At 39.9% G+C, this 27,125-nt stretch overlaps 2 protein-coding genes across 4 annotated transcripts in view; one reads left to right on the forward strand and one right to left on the reverse strand.

The window, feature by feature from the left end:
• Positions 1-24,661, reverse strand: CENPK (centromere protein K). Of its 3 annotated transcripts, XM_033085939.1 has the most exons (11): positions 24,593-24,606; positions 24,181-24,293; positions 21,825-21,923; positions 18,477-18,533; positions 15,461-15,533; positions 10,766-10,812; positions 7,834-7,916; positions 7,625-7,723; positions 7,228-7,369; positions 2,919-2,972; positions 1-1,105 (listed from the first exon to the last, which is right to left on the reverse strand). In XM_033085939.1, exons 2-11 carry the CDS (start codon positions 24,184-24,186, stop codon positions 947-949), a joined length of 819 nt encoding a protein of 272 aa, XP_032941830.1. In that variant the 5' UTR covers positions 24,187-24,293; positions 24,593-24,606; the 3' UTR covers positions 1-946. The 3 variants fall into 3 exon arrangements, with proteins under 3 accessions (XP_032941830.1, XP_032941831.1, XP_032941832.1); XM_033085940.1 differs by lacking the exon at positions 24,181-24,293 and having other exon boundaries at positions 24,593-24,661; XM_033085941.2 differs by lacking the exons at positions 24,181-24,293; positions 24,593-24,606 and adding an exon at positions 23,608-24,135.
• PPWD1 (peptidylprolyl isomerase domain and WD repeat containing 1) overlaps positions 24,601-27,125 on the forward strand; it is a gene marked incomplete at its 5' end in the record, with an annotated part of 14,925 nt that continues 12,400 nt past the window's right edge. The window contains 3 exons of the mRNA XM_033085938.2: positions 24,601-24,820; positions 26,157-26,259; positions 26,871-26,971. Of these exons, the coding sequence (XP_032941829.2) occupies positions 24,601-24,820; positions 26,157-26,259; positions 26,871-26,971 (424 nt within the window). The remainder of the gene's footprint in view (positions 24,821-26,156; positions 26,260-26,870; positions 26,972-27,125) is intronic.

Here is a 27,125-nt window from a genome sequence, read left to right on the forward strand (position 1 = left end):
TGATAGTATACAAGTCTTTATTCTAAAATTTAAAAATCACCAAAGTTCCTCAATAAAATAAAAATACAATAAACTACAATTCGGTTAATATAGGACAAACCTCATTTTCCAAAGTTTTAGTCACTACAGATATACAAGCGTACAATTTTTGTACGCAATACAATACAATAATAATGGCTACAGAAAAAACTGAGATTACATAGAATGCCAGCATTGAGCCAGAAGGTAACTCTCAACTGATGTAACGTAGAAGCTGTAGAGATCAGCAGCGCCGACCCATTAAAACCTTGATAAACTAGGTCTGAAAAAGTGGTAACAGATACTGTAAGGCAATATAGCATAACACAAAATGGGCTATTTGGGAAGCATGAAGTGAAAGGTGCAGACTCAACGTTTTCTGCACTTTGCACAGAAAGATATGTCGTTTTTCCTAAGTGTTTATCTTGGAGCCAATAAAATTGTTTGCAAAGGCATAACACATTTTTGAGAGGATACCTGTCTGTTAGTTCCAAATGTTTGCAAGGCCATGTACTCTACACAGCACAAGAAAATACTAAAGGAAATTGAGACAACTTCAGACAATCAAAGAAATCTAAACCACAAAAGTAATGTATAAAGTATGATTTTTAAAATAAAGTGTTAAATATTTTTGTTTATTACATGAATTAACATCTTACAGAAGCAGTTAAATAAACCTTCCACAACGCAAATCTTCATACAGCACTGAAGGCCAACTGTAAGCAGCTAAATTAGATACCTTTTTCCCCCCCACATTTCATGCTCTTAAATATCTACTTTAATACAAAAGAAATAAACCCATCCAACGAGAAGGGATGGTTGATCAAACCTTCCTGAAAAAAAAGCTTCCTATGAAACCTTAGTATGTCCTAACCCTGAATTAAGACTACTGGTGTTGTTTTGTTTCCAAACGCATGTGTAGGTCACACTACTTGTGAAAAGGTTGGAGGCGCATTCTGTTTGGATCTTGTGGATGTCTTAGGGCAATTCCATATCGCAGCAGCAGCTCAATGTAAGGTGGCCAAAATGACTCATTGATTGTTAAGTAAGGTTCATGTGGTGTGGCAACTACTTTGTTTATCAGATTCTGGAAGACCAAAATAATAAGATTTAGGAAATTATCAAAACAGTTAGATTTTTAGCGCTTTTAACCAAATTTATACAAATTACTGTGATGTAGGCAACATAAGAAATAAAGGACTACATAAAAAATATGAGATCTGTTCAAAGTAGAAATAAAGCAAAGGACTTCCAATTAACTTCATAATATCTTTATAAATGTAAAAATCAAAACCAGAATCCTCTTTTTTTTTCCCAGAATAAATGTAGATTAAATGCAGTATCTAAATACAGAATTAATTAATGAAGTTAAAACAAAATCAGTTTTGTCATTCTTTTCTATTTCATGGAGATCATGTTCATGCCCTCACAATATTGTTTGTGGAGAGTACTGCACACATTACAGATGACATAAACTGACCCATCCCATGGCGGTCTATTTATCCTAGATATTTCATCTTTCTACTTAGAGCTTTTAAATGTTATACTTCCCCAATTTCAGTAAGTACAAAATATTGTTTGCTCCTCAGTGCTAAAGACAAATTCAAAATCCTTACTACCAGATTTTAGATTTTTGTATCTACTGCTACTAATAAAAGACCCAAATAAACAACTGCTCCTCTTTCCCAGAACATTCTGAAGAAGAATTGTTCCACTTAATGTCTTTTGTACTTACAATTATGAGAATTTATTCAAAATACATTATTCTAGACAAATTTTTATTTAGTTTTTTCTGACATCTGATTAGATGCGATTAGGTAATAGCATCTTAATACCAGAAAGTTTTTATAACATGACGTCTTGCCTCAAGAAAAAAATTTTTCCCAGGGACATCTCACATATAGAAGTCTAGAACTGTCTAAGGAGGAGGATCAGAAAATTTCACTTCAAATTCTACATTTAAGACAAGAATTATGCTTTGCAATTCACATTCATAAATTGGATTGCAATTAAAAATTCACACTAAGCAATGCTCGTATACTTATAAAATCAATTAGAAATACATGAATTAGATTCATTGATTTCCTTGTATGAGTTAATAATCCAGTTAATGCATAAGACTACTGGTTCTTCTGAGGCTACATATTAATTAGGCCTTCTTTTAATGTGTATCACAGAAATATTCTTCTTGAAACAGTATAAAATAGAGCATGAAATGGACCAATTTTTCTGTGTTAACCGTAGTATTTGCCTCTCACAACAAGAGCCACTAAGGCACATAAAACTTCTTCGAACTAAACATTGCAAAATCAAGAAATAAGAGACTGTTGTACTCCAGTCTAAACTGAACATTATTTCCCCACCTCTTGTAACAATTTGGGGTTTACTTTGATAGGAATTAAAATAGAAAACTGACTTAGATTCATAGAATGGTTTGGTTTGGAACGTAGCTTAATCTCATTCCAAGCCCCCTGCCAGGGGCAGGGACCCTTCCACTAGGCTAGATTGCTCAAAGCCCCATTCAACCTGGCTTTGAACACTGCCAGGGATGGGGCATCCACAGCTTCTCTGGGCAAGCTGTTCCAGTGCCTAAGCACCCTCACAGTAAAGAATTTCTTCTTGACAGCTAATCTAAATCTCTCTTCTTTTAATTAAAAACTATTCTCCCATGCAAAAAGTTGCTCTCCATCTTTTTATAAGCCCCCTTTTAGTACTAGAAGGCCGCAATGAGGTCTCCCTGCAGTCCTCTTGTAGACACAACATTCTTAATCATTCTAGATTAACTGTCTTAACTAAATGCCACATACTGTTGTTTATATTAATAATAAACACTTTATCATCATCATTACATCTGAATATTTAAAAATCCCTCAAATCTCTACACAGTAAAAGCATCTTACCTCTAAAATTTCTTTCAGTGATATCAGTTCTACACCTGACTCTGCAGAAGAGTTCTGGAAAGATAACAAAATTAACAAAACCCCAAACTACTCAGGAAAAATGTTAATTTACAAAGTAAAATAATTACACAATTATTTGATTGCATAGTACACAATAGATGAAAACTTTTACTTAGATTTAGTCCTGAGAGAAATACAAGGTAGCATTTAAATCTACCAGTTCAAAATCCTACACTTCAAATGTAACATTTTTTGAATTATCAAGAGAAATTAATCTAAAGTGATCATAATGCTTTTACCTGTGTTTACATTTAAGTAAAACCAGGTACATCACATTTATAATGTAGTACAGAATGTAATGTAGTACAGAACTTCTATCAACAAGATTTGTTAGAGAAAAAATATTTTCACGAGCTTTAAATAGACATTTATAATACAAAGAATATACAACTTAGGACTTCATTTCACAGTACCTTAATTTTTTTTCAAGATTTGACACTGAATACTTACTTGCTTTGATTTCAACTAAAAAAAATATCAAGGTTAAGAAATAGAATAATTAAAACCTTTGGTGGAAAAAAAAGGCAATGATAAAATATCACTAGAGGATGACTTGTTTTTCTTTGTAGCCACCAAATCAAGCCATTTGTCTATAGAGATTCCTTTGGCAGCAATGTCAGAGGATCTGCTTGTACTGCTGCACGGTAAACCCAATTCTTAAATTCTCCAGTTTTATTCTTTTTCCCCATGCACTTCAGTTTCAACAAAATAAAGGAGATAGTATTTCACTAGCTTTCTCAGCACTGCTGTTGAATATATCAATTTAAGTTCTAAGATATTACCAGGTGTGCAGCACCTTATACAAACTCCACTTCTGGAACAGAGGAAGAATACAAGCAAGAAAAAAGAATAAGTGAAAGGCAAGTTCTGGATCCTTTTCTCCAGTCACAGTTTGTAATAGTCCCATCTGCAGAGAGTCAGAAGTTTCAGTTTTCAGGGAGAACCTGCTCCATGGAAACTGCAAATCCTGGAGATATGGCCCAATAACATCTATTGATGTGCCTTTACCTTGATACTCAGCTGAGGAAATAGAATCTACATTACCTATCTGTAAAAAGTTCCTTAGAGCAAACATGAAAGTACTTCACAACCTCTGCTGACATATTTCCCTGGTCAAAATTACTAATAATACAGTAATTAATGCTGATCACTTAGTGCTTATAAATTCATTAAGCAGGATGCTCAGCATTTCATTATGTAGCCTGAAATGAACCTTCTTGATCTTTCCAGTCAGACAGATTTGCATAAAGAATATTCCTCAGCCTCTGATTTTTTGTATTATTATCTTTGGGGGGAAAAAAAGTTAATTTCAATCCTAGATTTAAAATCCAAGATAATTGTTACTACAGTCACTGCCTATATTAAAAGTGTTGGGCCATGCCAAGGGAAGCCAATATGAGCTGCTGTGATCCAGTCCTCACTCCCACTCCCAATCCCACATGCATGTTGCCAGGTGAAAGGAAGGTGGAACCCAATCAGCAAGGCTTGGAGCAGTTCAAACTATGGTGCAGCCATGTCCTGCAGACATCAACCCTGCACATTTGCCCTCACAGTGAACACAAGATGCTTCCACAAAGTGAAGCAAAATTACTGGTGTGCAGAGTTAAGAGTTTGGTGCTGCCAGAAGGTTGAACCAAGCTGATAATAGAGTGAATAATGTGTTCTCCTGAATCAAGATAGCAGCAAATTTCAATGTCAGTGATTATAATTTGTATTTCTGACACTCAATAAATGTAGGCAAAAATGGCTGGCTGTGTTCAGATTGGGAGTACCTGTAGTTAAGCCAAGTGATCCAAGTGAGTCAAAAGATATAGAAAAGCTATGAATTCACAAAGAGTGAAAAGAAAGAAGACTTATCAGAAAACAGACTGTGTTTAAGAGTTCAGGAAATGCATAAATAAAATTTAAGATAAGGAAAGACAAAACCTTGTGTTGAAATTAATCAAAGTAGTTTTTTTGTTTAAGTAAAGTGACTACCAACATGGCTTCTTTATAGACCATCCGCAGCCAACAAACTCAGTGGCCTTCTACAAGAGTTAAAGGACAGTAATTTCACAATTACAAGCCGCACTGACTATAAGCTGCATCTCCAGGTGTCGGCAACATTTCGTTCTTTGTCCATACGTAAGCCGCACCTGATTATAAGTCGCTCTGTTGTTTGCAGCGAGGACCCGCATACAACAAAGTTGCCAAATAGTAACAGAATCACGGGATCGTGGGGTTTACTGGCTCGGCTCGGGCCATGCAGGCTCGGCCCACTCAGGGCTGCCGACGGGGCCAGGTGGTCCAGCTCGGCTGCTGCTCGGCACAGAGACCCCCCACCCACTCCCGCGGTGCTGGTGGGAGGCAGGCATGGAGTCCCCCACTCCGTGGCACCAGTGGGAGGCGGGCACACAGCCCCCCCACCTTCCCCTGGGCCGCAGGGCCGGCAGGAAGGAGCCCCCGCTGAGCCACTGAGCTGCGGGGATGGTAGCACAGAACCCCCCACCTCTCCCCTGAGCTGCGCTGCCTGAAGGAGGGAGCCCGCCTCCACCCACCGTGCAACAGAGTAACCAATTTGTAACAATTGCACAATCCCGGGTTTTACTGGCAGGTGCTTGGCTCGGCACCTCAGCTGCACTTCCGGGGTTGGAAATTTCAGAAAGTTTTTCACATATTAGCCACTCCTGAGTGTAAGCCGCATTTCTGGGGTGGGATCAAAATTTTAGTCAAATGGTGCGACTTATAATCGTGAAATCGTGAATTTGTGGAAAAGGAAGAACTGATGTCATCTACCTGAACTTGTGCAGTGCATTTAACACTGTCCCATATGAGGTTTTTTCTAAAATGGAGAGACCAGGAGCAAAATCTGCCATATTTACTAACAGCAGAAAAGGAAGGCATTGGCATGCAGAAAAACTAAGATTCAACAAAATAAGATATTTGAATAATACTTTGAAAATTAACATCATGTCTTGACATCTCCACTTGGCATTTTTATGGGCAAAATATATGCTTATGTGCAAAACAAAGATCTTTTTTTCTTTTTTTTTTTTTTTCATTAAAAGATCTGGATTCATTAGCTGCAAATTACAGACAGAAAAAGGTAAGGGTATAATTTGTTGCTTTGGTGATGGATGTGAGCTAGCTAGTATTTTATTTATAATACTGCTTCTTAGCAGGTTACAAAAAAGATGAATCCAAGTGAAACAAACTGTGAAAACAAAAATACACAATGGGTATTACTAGGATAAGCTAGGGAATTGAAAAATACTATCTAACAGGAAAAGATAAAGGTGTTGCTAGTTCAATTAGCAAAATAAAGCAAGAGAGGATATGAGACTGCCACCATAAATATAACAGGACGAATAAACACAAGAAAGAAACAGAGCTATTCTAAGGAGAATTCTGGTGTATAAGAATACCTGTGGATCTGTGTTAGACATGATTAAATTTAGACTGGAAGCTATGAGATAGTTCAAAACAGAATAATGAGGTACTAGAAGAAAAAATACAGGAGAAACAGTAGTAAAAAATTATTTGTTCTAGAATGGAGCTCAATGATAATATTGAAGAAATTATATTATGTAGTTACCAGGGAACTGGATTAAATAAGTTATTTCTACTTCTGTAATTTTAAGTGTACTTGAAATCAAAAATAAAACTCGCCTTTTTCATAGCTTTTTTGTATCTATCAAGTGGTAAAGATAATTGTTTTACTTTTACTGTACACTTTGAATTTATATGCAAAATATTCCCTGGCTGCCTATTTTCCCTGAAGTTATAAGATAATTTTTGACCCAGTTTGCCTGAACAAAATCTGATGGTTAACATTCCAAACTACTCTGTAATTACAATAAACACTTTTCCTTATTGTGCCAAAAACATTGTTAGACAATTAAGATTTGCTTTGCCAAGGAAAATAGGAATCTACTTTCCGAGTGAAGTTAAAAAATAAATAAAAATCAATTTGGACTGAACCCCACCACATTTCCAAATTTGGTATCACTTGCAGGTGCTATGTATTGCTATGCATCTCAGTGGATAAAGGGTACATGCATTAAAAATAAGAAAATATCCAGCTGGAAATAGCATTAAATAATACAAAACAACCTCAAAAATATAAATTAAAGCCAGACAATCAGTTGCAAAATCTATGCTTATTTCAAAAAACAACTGCAGGTTCAATGCTAGTGACTTTAAACAGATATTGGATCTAACTAAATATAAATTGAACATTTCAAATTTAATAGGTAAAGAAAAGTCTTACCTTATTTTTAGTATTTCCACCTTCCTCTATAAGAGGAAAATGTTCATCCAGGAACCCAACAAAAGCGCTCAAGATTTCTTTCTTAAAGGCCTTTAATTTCAGTATTTTATTTTTCAATTCATTGGATTCTCTGATTTCCAAACTAACAATAAAAACATAGCAATAGAATAAGGGATCAAATCAAGTAACTAGATAGCAAAAAAAACCCTTATTATCTACTGTTAGAAATTCAACATCTTTAACCACAGGATACAGTAGTAGCATTATTTTCATGTGTCAAATATGGATTACCGAGCAATTATTTGATCTATTAAACAAAGATTTAAGATTTTGCTTGCTCATTTGCTCCTCTTGATATTTAAATTCTTCAATTTATAACTCAAAAATGTTGAAATACCTTTCTGTGGAAGGTGGTCCAACTTGGGCATTTGCCTCTTCCTCAATTTCAGTAATAGTATCTAGCATGTGTTTCTGTTCCTCATACCACTGCTTTTCTCTTTGAAACATGAAAAGCAGAAAGTGGCACAACAGATAAATAGTTTCTCTGGACAGTCAAAAAAAAGAAAAAAAGTTTACAGCATTCCAAAGTCCAAATTATTGTATTACCTTTTCAGATCTTCTTCCAGATTCTTATTCTTTAACTGAACTGTTGACAGCATCATTTCAAGATCATTTTTTACTTTCTGCAACTATAAAATAATAGAAATTAAACTATTGTTTGCAGGTAGCCCAAGCTGTAGTATTCTATGTAAGGCTACATCTGTAAATCTGATAAAGAGGGACAAAGTCATCTGCAATTTCTTAATGAATATTAAAATCCAGTTTAAAATGCAGGAGCTGTTCAAAATGTCACCATAACCAGTTGCTCATTAGTGTCTTCTTGAATCTCTCAGAGCTTAAAAAAATGTTTAATTTTACCTGAAGCAGATTGTGAAGCATACACGTGAACTGCACAGCTGACAAATGACTGAAGAGAAAAATTTCTGTAACACCAGGGCTCTATTGTCTAAATTATTGCAGGTGCTGGCAAGAATGAATCCATGCTACTTGCACCACATGAAATGTACAGAAAATAAAGATAGATCAAAGAAAGACTAACCACATCCATTAATTAAATGATCCTCAGTGCTATGGATATATCTGGGACAGGAAATATGGAGAAATGAAACTACTAAAGTCAGAAGCTATAGGCATTGCTGAATCTAGGGAACAGTGGACTCTCAATGGGCTGGGTCATTCATTATATGATCACAGAATGCATAAGGTTGTGTTGAGGAATACATTTAGTACAGGTAGCTCAGGGTGCAGCTGCAGTGGGAGCTGCAGGTTGAGCTCTGGGTTGAGCTCTGGCAAGAGCCCCAGGCAAGAGGCCATGAGCTGCTCACTCTTTGCAGAACAAAGGCCCAGGGACCTGTGACCCTGCCAGGTGAGGGGACATTGAGACATGGCAGGAGCTGATGACGCCTGGACTTTCCTGCATTTACACTGCGAGGGTATAAAAGCATTTTGGCTTTGAGGGTATAAAATCCCTTTGTTCTCAGTCCCTCCTCAGAGGCACCTAGCTCAAGGCGTTATTCTGTTACTGTGCCACAATTAAATTATTTTAAGGATTGGGATGCGTTAGCTTAAGGGAAGAAGGAAACCTAGAGTTGAGCTGGTAAGGAAACCTGATCTGTCTGTGTGAGTGTGAGATGTCTAGCTACCAATGGGCTTAGTGACTGACACCGTGGCTCCTGGATTGTTGGACAGGGAAGTTTCCTTAGCCACTGTGGGGGACCACAATGGGTCATGTGGTCCGAACTCCCTACTCAGGAAGGGGTCATCCAAGAGTACAGGGCACAGGTTGCATCCAGGCAGTTCTTGAGAGACTCCAGTGAGAGAGACTCCACAATCTCTCTCGGCAATATGTTCCAGAGCATAGTAAAGAAGCTCTTCCTTTTATTCTTGTGCATCCCATTGCCTCTTGTCCTATTGCTTAGCATTACCAAGAAGAGCCAGCTCCATTCTCTTCAGATACTTCTATAAATTGATGAGGTCCCCTGTTAAAGCACTGTGATCTTCTACAAAATACTGTTTCTTACATAAGCCTATGATTTGGATGTAATTTTTCTGCTTCATACAAAATAGGAGCACTTGAGAATTTAGCTCAAAGAAATACAAATTCTGAAAATATGCTCCATACATGCAACATCTGAAAAAAACTAATCCTTAAATATCAGACCAACATGCCATAGCTATGCAGCCAAATCAAAGTGTGTAACCTAATAACTTTTTCATAGTGACTCTTAACAGCAGTGGGGTTTGCTGCTGTGAGTGATACCAGAAGGTGTTACAGGAATATTCTCAAGTCTCATAGCATTCCTATGTCCCACCAATGTAGTGTAATGCTACCAGCAAGCACTCTTGATTTGCTCTTTCTTCTAATGGAGGAGCTCAACAAACTATTTGCAAATTATTGCCATGGAACTCAATGTCTAAAATAATTGATTCCTCTGTGTAACACATAATATGACATAATTTTTTATTATGTATGAAATGCAATATAACTTTTTGTTTAAAAAACCACACACAAATATCTTAAAGGGAGGCGTGAGAGGATAGGGTCAGACTTTTCAGTGGTGCCAAGTGATAAGACAAGGGGTAACAGGCACAGACCCAAATACAGAAGTTCCATTTGAAAATTAGGAGAAACTGATTTACTGGAGGATGACTGAGCATTGGAACAAGCTGCCCAGAGAGGCTGTGGAGTGTCCTTCTTCTAAGATATTCAAAAGCCACCTTGACATCCTGTGAGGCACTTAGGGGCAGGATTTAGTGGTGGATTTGGAGGGTTGGATTCATCATCTCATAGGTCTTTTCCAACCTAAACTAGCCTATGATTCTATCTCCAAGCTCTCTTCTAACTCCAGCCATTCTGTAACAAATTCCACTTAGCAATTAAAATCCAGCCACAGTTCATCTTGAAAACACTATTCTGAGTGGATCTTCTTGCCCAAGCACTTGTGCAATGTTAATTGAAAGTATCTTGAAAAGTACAGTGTGTAGGCTTCAGCCTAAAAATGGGCCCTGTTGCATGATGTTAAAGATGATGGCTAAATCTTTGCAAGGCATGGTCACCAATCTCCTTGGCATGAGATTTCTGTCTCCTGGTGGCATCCAGCACAGTGGGACTCTAATCCTAACTGAGGTCTTGGAGCATCAATGTAGCAGGGGTGTTGACTATCACATCATTTTTGTTGCATGCATATAAGTTTGTTGAGCTACTGTGATTAGATGGTGTGTCCATAAGCAAAATAACGTTTACTATGCCTTACTCACTGACTTGTTTAAAACGTCACTTGTTACAACTATGAAATTTTACTAGCTATACCACAGAGGAAAAAAAGAATTCGGCCAACATAAACGGCTGAAGGAAAATACACAGCATTTTAGCAGTAGTCCACCCTAGAACAGTGATAGGAAAATGCAGCAATTGCATATATTATTTTTCTTTTTTCCCAACAGGATTTTATTGTCTCTTACAAACAAAAAGACTTACCTCTTCTTTTCCTAATTCTAACAGGACATCTGGATTGGTAGAAATTACTGAAAAATAAAATTAATTTGTTACTTTTTGCATTGGATAATAAAGATTTATTGATACTGAAAAGCAGCCTGGCTAGAGAGAAATTTTTGTACCTTCTAAAAAAACAGTTCTGCTTTCAGCAGCATTTTAACCACATGCTGTAGTGTCCTGCTGGGCTAACCTACTATCACTATTCAGCAAGCTAAAATTAGATGGAAAAAAGTGCAGTGCTAATGCTTGTGTGTTATTTTTTGTATCTGAACTAGCTCCAAGTACATTGGTCTAGGTGCATAATGAATAAAAACCACATTTCTATACACATCAAGACAACTGAGCCTGACTTTTCCAGCAGAAGGCATTCAACCAATGTTACCAATGTGGGCAAATTCTTCCAGTCTTCCAATTCCTTGTTAAATAGCCACCCGAATGCTTAATCATGATGATAGAACCCAGTTTTAATAACTTCAGAAGTATGTCACCATCCTTACTGTTCACAAGAGCAGATGTATGCAGGGAGATGAACGGTCCAGTAAGGCCAATATCCTAACTCAAACACTGAACAACAGCAATACCTAAGCAAAAGCAAAGTACAATTCAAGAAGATGGAAATGTTTCCCCAGAATGCTTCTACAAAATGCAGTGATTTATGACTCATGCATTTTCAGAATAAAAACTGAATTTTGTTTTCTACAGCATTCAACAGACTCTAGTCAATCCTCAGATCCATGTCAACTTGCAGCTTCTGCACAAACATATAATTTTTTGGAACTATTTAAATACATTAACAGGAGAAAACAAAGCTATTCTAACAGATTAAAATCTTTATAAAACAGATTTTTTTGGTGCAAGTTTGGACTTGAAATCTCTAACCTCACAAATAATTATTTAAATAAAAAACTCCTTTAACAAAAAGGAAACCCTTAACTCTCTCATGACAGCATGAAATATCTCCTAAATAAACAGTCAATTTATTAAATTAAGAAAAGTACTTTCTTTAGTAATAGTAAAATACTTACCTCAAAAATTTTTAAGAAGCTTTAGATTAGTAGTTTTAAAAACAGTTTGATCTGAGATGAAAATCAGAAAAACTACTGAGTTAAAGGTGCATTAAGTTAAATGCTTCAACAAAATTCCTTTTACTTGGAGAATTACTGTTTCTAAATCCTGACACAATTTGAGTACTGTGCTCCCAATTAAGCTAAAGAGCTGCAGTGATAGTGGTCTGTGCTTTATTAGAATGAGATTTCTTTATTTATGTGAATATCCTACCTACACATGATAAAATCCATTGGTGTACTTTTATTCTCATTCACTGGCATATTTGAATAATTCATATATTGAAAAAAAGCCATACAATTCTTCCCTTGACCACTTCCTGCTGACATGATCTTTATAAGCCCTTCCTTACCAATCACTATCAATTTTTACAACTGCCTCACAACACTTCTTTATTTCTAGATACCTAATCCGGAGTTAATGCTTGCCATTCAGTGTTTGTGCGAGCATCAGAATAGAACAGAAGAATAGAAGGCCCTGTCTTCCTGGGAAAGAAATCACTAACCATAATGCAGTGAAGGAACAATGCAGATTTAAAGCATTGGGACAACACATTTCTGCCAGCTGCTGCTGTAAATTCACTGGTTGCTCAATAAATCTTTTTCTGTTGTAGAATCACTACACTTGCAAAAATCAAATGTCAGGCAGAATTGCCTAGTGACACAAAGTACAATTACTAAGAAAAATACTACCAGATGCTAGGAATGCAAAAGCAACTACCATGCACGTGTTTATACAGAAACTCATATTAAAATAAAACAAAAAGGTATTTGGCAGAATATTGCTATTTTGCAAAGAAGAACAGAAATTATGTGGAGACCACAACTGTTCGAAATGGTTTAAAATATGGTTGCTTTCACTTCCTGATTTTACAAAGGTAAAAGTTAAATTTATTTTTATAAGCCAAATGCTTTAAAAGAAGTTTTAATTCAGCTGATTTAGCAGATCTAGAGCTACATAAATAATACCAGAAATTGAGAAAGAAAAAGAGACTAAAGTAAATGCTTTGCAAAAATAAAATTTGCATCATGAATTCAAGTCTGTTTGCCAATATTGTGCTCAAAAAACTGCCAAGTTATAACCTCTGAAAATAAGGTTTAAGATTGAAATGCTGACAGGTCCTCATTTACAGGAAATGAACTGGCCATTACTAAAAGCAAAAACCAAAGTAACAAGACAGCCTGACATTCATGCACTATTAGTAAATTGTATTAAATCAGTATTTCTGCTATTTCCATTTAGATAAAATCAGACAATGTTTTCAATTAAGTAATTCCTCCATCAAAACAAATAGTAGGTAGAAAGAAGCCAAGCCAGAGAAGTAAGCAAAATAGACTCCTCATTTACATACAAGTACCATAACTATTAAAATTCTTAGCAGCAACTTTCTTTTCTTCCACTGGAAAGGGAGCCAAAAAAGGCAGAGATTTGGCTACAAAGTATTAATTATAAATAGATGATTTCTTCATTACAAAATTAAGATTTCTACTAAGAAATATTATCATCTGGGAAGAAGTAAGAATGCTTGAACAAAGCAAGTCAGCAAGCCAAAAAAATAGGCCAAGGGTATTTTTAAGCCAATAGCTTGAAGTTTAATATACATATTTTAGTACAGAAATCTAACTGCCTCAGGTATTTTACCCAGATAAAAACTAAGTTCTTTCAATTAATTTGCTTTAAGCCAGCATCTTATTAATGAACAGCAGACAGGAACCAGTATGTTCCAAATTCATTCAATGACATGCCTTTAGTCTACATACCTCAGAAGCACTGGAGGCTGACAGTTCTTGGAATGAGGCTTACAACACTGAACTATGAATTCATTCTAATAAAGCAACACTACCTATTTATAAGAAAGAAAAAATATTTTTCCCAGCTTTTCTTATTTAGTGATGACATGCAGCAACTATATAGACTTTGAAAAAAGCTGGAGAACTGCCTCTAATGTTGATCTGAAAAGGCATTTCCATTTGGCTAAATGACAAAACATTGGAAATCACCACATGCTGTCTATAACACATTCCTATAATTTTGCAAATACTAAAATACCAAGTCTCTACTGGCATAAAAATATTCAAATGAGTCAATATAACAATTTAAAGATTAACTAGAAGTTTTACTAGATTGACAGGTGCTAACAGGTCCTTGACAGGAGACATAACCATGAGGACTACCAGAATATTAATGACAGTGTAGTGTGAACTATTTTAGGAATCTCCATATGGGACATCTGAAAACAAAGTACTTTACTCACACTTAGATCCTGAATGCTTTTATTTTCAGTGTCTAGCCACATCAGCCTTGAAAGAGAATGAAATCTGTCAGCAGAGGTGCTTTTGTAAAGAGAATTTTGAAGAACTGAGGAATTTATACCTCTTGACTGATAACGCCTTACAGACATAAGAACTACCACTAGTCTCAGTGGATGTATGGCTAATGTATCAGCTTCTTAAAAGACAAAATGAAGACAGTATTATTTGCCAAAGTATTTCTGTTCTAAAAAGGACATATGTTGGGGGTGGGGGAGTTTTCTACTCTTCCCTCAGTGGAGAAAATTTTTTCCATTAGTATGTCAAAGGAACCTGGCCTGGGCAACTCCCTGGCTTTTGATTACTCAAGACAAAAGAGAGGGGTGGGGATAAATAGCTGAAAGTTGCTTTGTCCTTGTGATGAGCCACTTGCGCTCACCGGCCCAAACGAGATGGAGAGAACTTCTTTTTTCTTCATATTGCGACCAGGCCCTGCACTCCGACACTGCTACAGCTTCCTGCTTCTGAGAACAGCGCTGAGAACTGGGATGCAAACGGTGAGCGGCAGTTTCTTTTCTTTCACCCTTCTCCCACCTGGGACCCCCGTGCCACTGCCGCCTGCCTGCTCCTGCAGTTCCAGCGACTGAGAGAAGAGAAAAAAGCCACTCTGCCCCGGCTCCACCGGGACCGTGTGGAGGAGGAGGGCGCCTGACTGGACAAAAGACAGACTGAGTTTCGTTCTGTTTTGTCACTGATCTGTTCATAGCTAATGTTGTTGTTGTTTGTCTTGTAGATATATCAGTAAAGAACTGTTATTCCTAAACCCAAACCTTTTGCCTGAGAAACCCTTAATTTCCAAATTATAGTAAACTGGGAGAGAGGAAATTTTCACTCTCAATTTTGGGAAAAAACTCTCACCTTTTTCTTTGCTGGCAATACTGACCCCTAAACCAGGACAACATACAAAAAAAAATAGGGAGAAAAAACAACCACACAGAAAAGAATATGAAGGAGGGTAACAGGATAATGAACTTTTCTTATTTGGCTAGAAGATCTACTAATAATTGTTTTTCCATTTAACTGGCTGATGAATATGGTATGAATCACACACTTATTTGTCCAGAATCATAGGATTAAGTTATAGTGGAATTCACTTCTAATTTCAAGTGAACTTAGAACTGAAGTGCAAAAATTATGAAGAAATGAAACAAACATGCTACTTTTTAAAGTAGCCTTAAATTTATTTTGATTTTTAAGTCATTTTGGAATGAAAATGGAATCAGCAGATATTCAGTATACTCATGGCCTAGAAGAAAGAAACTTTGCAGAAGTAAGAATTCTATACAAGGAAACAATTACTTACTTTCAGGATTTTTCGCTTGCCACTGACGACGCTCTGCTGTTAAAGCTTTCCACTGCAGCATTAACAAGGAAAGCTGTATAACAAGAAAAGAAGCATCTCTTGAAGTGTGTTGAGTTGCACTGGCATAAAATGAGGTATAACAGGATAGAAATTGAGTTATTGATACAGCAGAAAATAAAAGAGTATCTATTACAATAGACCCTAGTTTCTTCAAAATATTTTACAGTCACTCACAGGGATCAAGGAAATGTTTCTATTATTTTTTCAAAAGAGGGAAATGAGAAGGAGTCAGAGTTGGCAGAGTTGTGAAGCTCCTTCAGAGGAAGGTTCATATAGGTAAAGAAATGCTTCCTAATGCCTCCCTCCGTATATCTTTGAATCATTCCCACACATAATATCACTGGGTATCAGGGAGAAGATATCAGCATCTCCCTATCCACTTCCCTGAGGAAGATGTAGAGAGGAATCAGGGCACTGTTCCTTCTTTGCTAAGTAGAGAAGCCCAAAGCCCTCAGCAGTTCCTGACAGGACATGCCTTCCAGCCTTCCCACCAGCTTTGTTGCCCTCTGGATGCACTCAAGGATCTTCACAACGTTCTTAAAATTGTGGGGCACAGAACTGCATTGAGCACTGCAAGTGAGGCTGCACAGCACTAAATACAGGGGACAATCCCCTCTCTTGTGGCAGGCAGGCCATTCTCAAGGCTCCTGGGATGCCATTTGCCCTCCAGGCTGCCAGGGGACACTGCAGGCTCCCCTCGAGTTGCTATCAACCAGCACCCTGAGATCCCTTCCTGCAGGGCTGCCCAGCAGCCACTCCTTCCCTGCTTTTTTGGTGTTACTAAATGTCATGCCATTGAGGATTGCCCAATGTCCTAAGCTAGCCAGATCCCTATGCAGGCCTCCAGTCCCTCCAGAGTGTCACCAGCACTGTCCAGTCTGGAGTCATCAGCCAGCTTGCTTAAGGTGCATTCCAATCCTTCATCCAGATCACTGATAATCACATGGAACAGAACTGGTCCCAGAGCTGCACCCTGAGGAACACTGCTGGTGGCTGGTCACCAGCCAGATGCACCCCCAGTGCACTGCACTGAGCTCTGCCCTTCAGCCAGGTCCTCACCTAGCACACTGTGAACCTGCTCTTGCCACAGCTGCACAGATGTCCAGAAGGATGTTGTGAAGGACAGCATAACAATGACATTTAACAAGAAGAAATCGCATATACACTGACTAGGAAAAAGTCCAAATAGGAACTGAAGTTACAGCTCTTCTCCTCCAATTTTGCTGCCTATGTTAGTCATTTCTCAGTTGCATTTTTCAAAATTAGTAAGAGAAAATCTGTCCTTATCTCAATCCATGAGACTTCAGTTGTATTTCCTCTCCCCTGTCCAGATGAGGAGAAGAGTGATGAACAGCTAAGCTGGTAGATAGGATCAAACTCACAACAGATGCACCTGAGGGAACTGGCAGGTGAAATGGTAAAGCCACTATCCATCATATTTGAAAAGTCATGGCAGTCAGGTGAAGATCCCACTTACTATAAAATAATAGTAGTAGCAGTAATAATAACAATAACTATTATTATTATTATTAGTAGTAGTAGTAGTAGTACTACTACGATTATTAGTATTAGCAGTATTAGTATTAGTATTATTAGTATTATTAGTATTATTAAAGATCTGGAAACTACAGATTGGTTAGTCTCACCTCTGTGCCCAGCAAGACCATGGAGCAGATCCTCCTTGAAATTACACTAAGGCATGTGGAAAATTAAGAGGTAACTGGTGTTAAGCAACATATCTTTAGGGGCAAATCATGCCTGACAAATTTGGTGGCTTCCTGTAACAGGATGACAGCATTGGTGCATAAGGGAAGAGCTACTGATGTCATCTACCTAGGAGTTGTACAAAGCATTTGACACTGGTTGGAACAACATCCTTGTCACTAAACTGAGAGGCACAGATTTGACAGACAGACCACTCAGTGGGTAAGGAATTGGTGGGATGGTCACACTCAGAGGTGCAGTCAACAGTTCAGCATACAGGTGGAGATCAGTGATGGCGGGCATTCCTTAGGCCTTGTTTCTGAGACAGGCACTGTGTAACACCTTTGTCAGGGACATGGACAGTGGGATTATGATTACCCTCAGCAAGCTCACTGACAGCACCAGGCTGTACGGGGCAGTTGACACATTGCAGGCAAGATATGGCATCCAGAGGGACTGGACTGCCTTGAGAGCTGCACTAACATGAAATATATGAAGTCCAACAAGACCAAGCACAAGGTCCTATACCTGGATCAGGGCAACCCCCAGTATCAATACAGGCTGACTGAGAACAGCCCTGCCAAGAAAGACCTGGGGATCCTGTCGGATGAAAAGCTGAACACATGCACTTGCAGTCCAGAAAGTGAATCGTCAAATGCAGCATGGCTAGTAGGTCAAGGAAGGTGATTCTGCCCCTCCACTCTCCTCTGGTGAGACCCCACCTTGAGTGCTGCCTCCAGCTCAGGGGTCCCCAACAGAAGAAGGATGTGAACTTGCTTAAGTAAGTCTGGAGGAGAACCACAAAGATGATCGATCTGGAACACCTTTCCTATAAAGACAGGTGGGGGGACTCGAGGTTGTTCACCCTGGAGAATGCTCCAGGGAAACCCTCCAGTGACTGAATGGGACCTAAAAGACAGACTGTTTACAAGTGCATGTAGTGATAGGAAAAGGCGAAATCTCCTTAATATGAAAGAGGACAGGTTTAGATTAGATATTAAGAAGAAATTCTTTATTGTGTAAGCACAGAGACACTGGAACAGGTTGCCCAGAGAAGCTGCAGATGCCCCATCCCTAGAAGGGTTCCAGGCCAGGCTGGATGTGGCTTTGAGCAATCTGATCTAGTGGAAGGCATCCCTGCCTAAGCCTGGGTTAGAACTAGAGGATGTTTAAGGTCTTTCTAACCCAGGCCATTCAATGATTCTACAGTCTTAACAGAAAATGAAGCATTTTAAAAAACACGCTGTCTTACCTTGGCATCCGATGGCAGCATCGTTTCTGTTCCTAGAAGCATTAACTTTCTCTGACACTTGGTAGAAGATAAAAGAAATAAAGCACAAAGAAAGTTCGTTTTCTCTTTTGTAAGAACAAAATACAATTCTTAGTAATTTAAACACAACTTTTTAATATAGGAATAAAAGAATTTTAACTTGGATCCTTCCACATACCTTATACCCTAACCCAGAAGAGCAAATTAAGAAATGTCTGGAAATCATAGCACAGTAAAGCAGAATTTAATTAACTCTGAGGGAGAAAAGCAGTAGCTAAAGAAAGATGTATCCTTTGAGTAAAAAGGAAAGTTATGAGAGAAAAGTTTATATGGGGAAAGGCATTTGAATAGATGAAGAACATGAGAAATTGGGAAGAGAGTCATGGACAAGGCTGAACAGGGAACTGCTGAGAAGTTAACACACATTCAGCTACTTTTCTGGCTCTCTAAACAGAACAATCATATTATAAGACATATTTTTAGTTTTAAGTCATTTAGGGCAGTATACTGTACAGTTCAGAAGTGGTCTGATTTTTGGGAGCATACTACATCAGCTGTCATGACTGCAGTGGGGTGTATAGGCAGTGTGACACACAGGCCAGCACAAATATCCACGGCATGAACAGGAGACACCTGCTAAACTGTCTTTTTTTCTAATCGTCACAAATTTAACCTGCCCCATAACAAGGCAGAATGTATTCAACTAAGTAGTAGAATCACTAAGCAGTACTTTGGAAACCTTGTTGTTAACGTTTGGACACCAGAACACTTTATGGATTTCTCCCACAAAAACTGTTCATGACACACAATCATTGGAACATTACATGTAACCATACAGCCTAGGAGCTAATTAAACGGCTATTAGTTTAAATCTTTTGTTGAAACATGAGTGTATCCAGGATGCAAAATCCAAATACAGTAGTTTCACGAATACAAGCCGCACGGATTATAAGCCGCACCCCCGGTGCCTCGACAATGTTGCTGTCTTTGTCAATAGATAAGCCGCACCCCGAATATTAGCCGCACTTTCGTTCGTCGCGAGAATCCGTGCGCAGCTTTCACAAACTGGCCAATTAGTAACAGGATCGCGGCATAGCGGGCTTTACTGGCTCGGGGCGGGGCCAGGCAGGCTCGTCCCGCTCAGGGTTGCCGACGGGGCCGGCTGGGTGGTGCTGCAGCCGCCGCCGGGCTCACTGGCCCCCCTCTCCCGTCAGCACCGCCCCGCCGCTGCGTTCACGTAGTCGCCCTGCCAGCGGGCCAGGCACTGCCGCCGCTGGCAGGCATGCCGGCCGCGTCGCCGCTGCGTTGTTTACGTAGTCGCCCTGCCGGCGGGCCAGGCACTGCCGCCGCTGGCAGGCATGCCGGCCGCGTCGCCGCTGCGTTGTTTACGTAGTCGCCCTGCCGGCGGGCCAGGCACTGCCGCCGCTGGCAGGCATGCCGGCCGCGTCGCCGCTGCGTTGTTTTACGCAGTCGCCCTGCCGGCGGGCCAGGCACTGCCGCCGCTGGCAGGCATGCCGGCCGCGTCGCCGCTGCGTTGTTTACGCAGTCGCCCTGCCGGCGGGCCAGGCACTGCCGCCGCTGGCAGGCATGCCGGCCGCGTCGCCGCTGCGTTGTTTACGCAGTCGCCCTGCCGGCGGGCCAGGCACTGCCGCCGCTGGCAGGCATGCCGGCCGCGTCGCCGCTGCGTTGTTTACGTAGTCGCCCTGCCGGCGGGCCAGGCACTGCCGCCGCTGCCAGGCTCGCCGGCCGCCCCCTCCCATCTGCACCGCCGCCGCGTTTCCTCGCCCTGGCCGCCACTGCATGCCCACGCACCGCCGGGCTCCCCCACGCTGCTGGCCCCGATTCTGCTGGGCTTCCCCCGCTGCCAGGCAGCCCCACCCGCCGGCCTTCCTGCTTCTGCCATGCTCCCCTGCACTGCTAGCCCCAGTTCTCCCGGGCTCCCCCGCCCTGCTGGCTCAGGCTCTGCTGCCCTCCCTGCCCCGCCCTGCTGGCTCAGGCTCAGCCGCCCGCCCCCCACACTGCAGGCCCCGCCTCTGCCAGGCTTTCCCACCTCTGCCGGGGCCGGCCGGGCTCCAGCTTGGCTTGGGGCTGCCGCGGGCTCTCACTTCCGTGTTGGCAGCTTTTAGAATTTTGTTAATAGATTAGCCGCCCCGGAATATTAGCCGCACTTCCGGGTTTCCACCAAAATTTTGGTCAAATTGGTGCGGCTTGTATTCGTGAAATTACTGTAATAAAAATACTACTGTTTTCATCAACTTCCAGAAACAACACATCACTTCTTGTACAATTTTGGGCATGCTGGGGATGAGATACAAGATATCGAGTATTTTCAATTAAACTCAAAATAGGAAACATTCAGATTCCTCTTCTAATTAGAAAATTTCAAAGAAAGTTCAGGTCCTCCAATGTGGTGCCAAACAAAAGTTCCGAAACCGAGACACAGAATTCCCTGCCATTTGTTACATGCATACTTACGTGAATATCCAACAAGAAATAAATCTCATTAGTCTTTTTAAATCAACCTGTGTAAAATGATTGCATTGTCAGTTGTCTGTACTTTGTTCTACTTTAAGCTTGGAAATACTTTCACTTCAATTTCTGGTACATTAATGTTTTGAACCAACAGCTCAGAACACAAGCAAACAGCACCTAAGTACAATAAAAAATTGAGTGAAGCAATTAAGACTCTGAAAATATAACATGATTTTTCATCAGATTCAGCAGAATCTTAAAGGAAGAATAGTATTCCCTAAGAACTGATAAAAGTTTATATTTTCTGGGAATCCTGAAAATAAAAATAACCAGCCCTAAACTGTTACTTGTTAGTATATTGTACCATGTATCAAGAGAGAAATTTTAATCATGACAATGTAACTGTCAGTTGGATAAGCCTAGGGAAACATCACTGTCCTCCTCTGTCTCTCTCATTTCCAAGATCCAAAGGACCTGTGAAACGGAATCCCATCTTCGGTGAGGCTAAAGAGAGAAGCGTATGCTGGTACTACCATAACACAATTTTCCGTATTTTAATCCAATATTAATTTTCCATAACTCTAACATACTTCCACACTAACTAAATCATAACATCAGCACATTGGCGCTACAAGACATTCTTCACCCCTGCCAGCACTTCTACATTTGACCTTTCCAAAGATCTTACTTCCATTTTTGTTTGTGATTTCTGTTTGCTTGTTAGGGTTTTTTGGTTGGTTCATTGATTTGGTTTTATTTGAAATGGTTTCTTTGTAGGGGTGGGGCAAGCATGCAGTGAATAAAATAATTCTGAAAAAGCTTTATAAGAAACCTGGTCTCTCATTTATACTTGCATACCTCTTCCATCTGCTTCCAAATAGTGCAACATTCACCCAAGAGTTCTTCCTTGGCATCTACAGGACCAGCTGTGTTAGTGATTTCTGATAAATGTTCAGCCTATTAAAAAGCAAACAGAACAGTTATCACATAGATCTAAAATAACTGATTACTAAATCATACCTGTCACTTCAGATCAACTATGTAACAGAATCCTAAGCTCCCTTAATCCAAAGCTTCTACCTAGCTCCTCCACAGTTGTAGAAAGCACCCAGCTGTTAAGTAAAATCAGCTAACTATGTAACTAAGTTAAATTAGAAGACACTAGTAATTTACTTTTAAAATGGAATTACAAAGTCCTAAATTTTCATCACTGATTTGATTATCTGCAATGACTTCTTTATTTTCTAACAACTTTAATACAGAAAAAATACGAGAATCTCACATCTACAAAACCACACTTTACCTCCATATATCTGCTAAAATTTTAAGCAGTTACTTCTGCTCTGTCAATAAATGTGTTAATCTATTTCTCCTTCATTTGAGTTCAGAATATTTTTGATTAACAAATTAAGCATCCTCTAAGTTATGAGAAAAACAATCAGAATAACCTGAAAGATATACAGATAACCAAGGAAAGAGGGCATCTAGAGACAGCCAAAAGAAAAATCAACCCAAGTTAAATTAAAAATTTTGAGCAACTGTTGGGTCAGAAAAAATCACATAAAAATTCATAAATTTAATTTTAGCTTTCTCACTTAAGAGATACCTGAATGATATCAGCAATTAACAGGGGAAAAATAAGATGGGTCAAACTGTTTTTTCCAGGGAAAACAACCAACATGTTAGATGCAAGAGCGTTTAAAAATACCGTAGTGCACCACTAAGCCCACCAAACACACAGAGATTAAATAGAAACATTAAAAATAGATAATGATCTAACGAAGAATTACACTTCTCTACCTTCTTAATGAAGCACAAATTACTAACTCAATCTTTTGCTCTTTTTCAGAAAAAAAACATAGCATCAGAGAAAATTATGTCAAAAACCTGATTTAAAAGGAGTGAAACATTCAACTAGTACTTCCAAAGTTCAAGTACCTCATAGCAAAGTGGATGAGGAAAGAAAATCACAACATCTCACTGAATGCTGGAATTACACTAGAGAATTCATATGTAGCCAATACTTCTACTAAGTCTTCCTGCAAATTCACTGCATTTAAAGCAGAACATTACAAAATCTAGGTTACCATGATCTTATAAGAACTAATGAGCATGGAATTTGCAAAGGAAAATCATTATCTTGTTAAGAGTCTTGGAATATCTCCATAATATAAAACAGAACCAGTTCCCATAATTTATTACGACCTCTGAAACAGCCCCTGCAAAGACTGCCCTGAAAGAACAAACTAAGAAAGAAGCTAAGCAGTCCTAGTTTTTTCTCAGACAAAAACCTGTTAAGGAGACAAACAAAGAGGGTCTGGGGGGAAGTGAGAAAGTGAGGAAGGAGAAGAAAAAAGGAAGGGGAGAAAAAGGATCCCATGCTTCAGAAATTTGAAAGAGGTCTTGGGTCTTCCACCCGTGTCCCCTCCAATACCACAATTCATCACCATGAAATAAAACTCTGAAGAGAAACCCAGAAAATCTCCATCACACAAAAATGATTAAAATGATTCTGTTGTTGTTGACTTTAAATTTCTGGATCGATTTAATGCAACATTTCAAAATGTACACAATGTGAAACATGAGAGGGCTCTCACGAACGAAACTGACTTGCAGCTCTTAACCCTGTGCTCTTAACTACCTTTCACAGTACGAACGCTGAAGTGTCACTTTTGGATGCTAGTTTCTTGTAGCTTGCAGTTTTCCCTATTTCAGTATGATTAAATTGCATTTCTACATCATACCTGAAAACAGAAGGGTTTTATGGCATTAATGCTAATGTCTTCAAGTTTCAACATGTTATTCCTTCATACCTTGTTTTAGGACTACGTAATTAGGTAAAAAATACACGCATGTCCAAGTACAGGCTCTATGCTAGCCAAGGCTTTATGAAAAAAATCACAGAATGGGTCGGGTTAGAAGGGACCATAGGGGGTCCTCTTGTTCAACTTCCCTGCTCAAGCAGGGTTATCCTGGAGCACACTGCACACGATTGTGTCCAGGCAGTTCTTGAGTATCAGCAGCGAGGGGGACTCCACAGTCTCTCTGGGCAATCTGTTCCTGTGTGTGGTCACCTGCACAGGAAAGAAGCTCTTCCTCATGCCAGGTGGAACTTCCTGGGTATCAGTTTCTGCCCATTGCTTCTTGTCCTACTGCTCGGAATAACCGAGAAGTGCCTGACCATTCTCCTGGCACTGTCCCTTTCTACACTTACACACATTAAGATGGCGACATGTGTCACGTGACCAAGTACAAATCGGGATGGCGGGGAGATCGTGAGGGAGCGGAGAGAGTGACAGCAGGTTTGTGCAAGAGACACGAAGGCACCTTAGGAAGCAAAATATCGGCACGGTAGAAACAACATCGCAGAAGCGGTGAGAGAGAGAGCCCCTGTGCCCCCAACGAGAACCCCTGCAGCACAACAGGACGTGAGGCGGGACATCCCCCCCTCACAAGCGGAGTATAAATAAACGTCGCCCCTTCCCAGCCAGGAAGCCAGCGCCCTCCCTGCCAAGCAGCCCCACGGCCGCCGCGGCCGAGAGCAACCCCCGACCCCAGGGTGTTGGAGCTCCGGGATTCCCCGAACCGACCAGGGCTCTCCCGCTGCCCCTCCCGCCCGTTACTACCATGGCCGCTTCGCGCCGTCCTTTGCGTGGTGATTACGTCACTCGCACAGCGCCCGGCGCGACGTAGTGAGGTGACCACTATGGCGTCCGCCGAGTGCGAGCGCAAGCGAAAGCTGCCGGAGGTAGAGGCGGGTGGCGGGGATCCGGCGGCAGCGGACGAGGAGGATGAGGAGGAGCGGTGGGTCGGGCCGCTCCCTGGGGAGGCCGCACAGGCAAAGAAGAGGAAAGGTAAGGGAAGAAGTGGAACTCCTCCGGCTGGGGTCGGAGCGGTAGGGTCGCCTCTAGGCCCCGCTGGGCGGAAGCGGCCGCGAGGTGAGGGCAGCTGTCGGGGGCGCATATCCTGAGCTTGTCTCGTATATGAAATGAGCATACTGGGGGAAAACCTTCGGGTGTGGAATTATACGGCGAGGGTGTCAGGTGCTGAGAAAGTTGCGTCCGTTTAACCTGGAGAAGAAAAGGTTACGTGGGGACCTCATAGCAACCTTCCAGTATCTAACGGGACTTAAAAGGAAGCCCGATTCTGACTCTGACAGAAACTGTAGTGATAGCACCAGGAGTAATTGGTGCAAACTGAAAGAAGGGGAATTCAGGTTAGCTATAAGGAAAAATTTGTTTACTGGGAGGCACTGGCACAGGTTGCCCAGTGATTTTTTTTGAACACCTGGCAGTGTTCAAAGCCAGGTTGAATAAGGCTTTGGGCAACTTGGTCTAGTAGGAGGGGGCTTGGGACTAAATGGTATTTAGGACTTATTCTAGCCCCTTAATATTCCATTATTCTAAGACTTCTGTTTCCTCTGGAGGACACTTTCATTGTAAGAGCCTTCTGTGCAGGCTGAAGGTGTGCTGTTTACATATGTGGAGTTAATCTATATTTCAGACCAATGCCTTAAGCTGAGAAGCCTCTAGGCTGTATTTTGGCATGTGCTATTGATGTGTGCAGCAACTCCCAGCCCTCTGGGTATTGCTTCAAGTTTTCTTTAAGTAAAGGAAACCATATTCAGCAGATGTAAACTTGCTAGTTCAGTAAAAAAACTGTTGCACAGGTGTTAACAACTAGGATCTAAAAATCAGAAACAAAACTCAAAACCAGATTATTTTAGGTCAATTAAGCAGTGAAATAGGTGGATACCGGCACTTAGAATTTAGGCTACATTTAGACATTTAGACTACATACTACGTGTGTGGGACCACGGATCTTGTAGAAACAACGGGGGTACTTGTGGTTTTAGAGTGAAATGAGCTTCAGTTCACCTCTTGTTTTCTGGTGGTAACTTAAAAGCTGTTAATTGACTTTGGTTTTTTTGAAACAGTAAGACAGTTATGGTAGCAGTTTCTTTAAAAAGGAAAAGCAGTATGAGTTAAATAAGCGTTTGAGTGGCTTTAGTCCATGGAAAATGTGTGAGTGCAAAACTGGAACTAAAACCACTTTATTTATGTTTGAATAAAATCCTGCATATTTTTTACATAAATATGAGAAGCAATACAAGGATAAGTAAAGGAGAACAAAATATAGATGTAACTTAATGGGAAAAAACAATCAGATTTTTCTTTTTCTTCTGTGTAGTTCTTGAATTCGAACATGTTTATCTTGAAAATCTACCATCGGCTTCGATGTATGAGCGCAGTTACATGCACAGGGATGTTATTACACACGTAGCATGTACCAAGTAAGTATTTTTGTTTTGCATTGTATTTCTCTGTCTGGGGTGTGTTTTTGTGTATACTAACAAGTTTTCATTGTACAAGTTTTATAATGGAAAGTTACAGTGTTCCTGAGGTAGTTTTTAAAAAGTAGTGGGCTTTTTAAAAAAAGCTAAATGGCTTACCTGGAAGTGAGATATAAGCTGTTTTTGTAGGCTGAAGGAGGGTCTTAGAATCCTTGTTGAAATATTCAGGAAATACAGGAATAAGATGGACTTGCATCTTGTGAAAAAATACCATTCACCAGAACTGCAGAGATCACACACACAGATGCACACATAGTAACTACTGTGAAATCAGATAAAAAATAGGAGCTATATTTACATATTCAAAAAGGATAGTATTATATGTTTGTTCAGTTTAGACTATGACTTTTCATAGATTAATCCTAAATTCACTAAAATACCTTTTTGGTTTTTCCAGGAGTTATAGTATCCGTTCAGTCAAAGTGTCACAGTAATTTCTTGAGATTTCTTTCTCTGCACATTGTTAATTCTAGTGCAAATTATTGACGAGTGGGAAGGTGCACAATGTGTGCATTTGTATTCTTGTTTTTATTTTTCTTTTGTAATTATAGGACAGATTTTATCATAACAGCCAGTCATGATGGACATGTAAAATTCTGGAAGAAAATAGAAGAAGGGATTGAGTTTGTTAAACACTTCCGAAGTCACTTGGGTGAGAAATTGCTCCTTCTTATCTAAAGGACATTACTTTTTCCTCTCTGGTTGCTCTTTGTTGTTTGAAGATAGAATGCACATAGAGAGAGAGATTCTGGGGTTCCTTTAGAGCAGTCAGAGATTAAAGGATATCTACCAATCTTTCTTTTATT

The sequence above is a fragment of the Catharus ustulatus genome, chromosome Z (genome assembly GCF_009819885.2).
Source record: "Catharus ustulatus isolate bCatUst1 chromosome Z, bCatUst1.pri.v2, whole genome shotgun sequence".
NCBI lineage: Eukaryota > Metazoa > Chordata > Aves > Passeriformes > Turdidae > Catharus > Catharus ustulatus.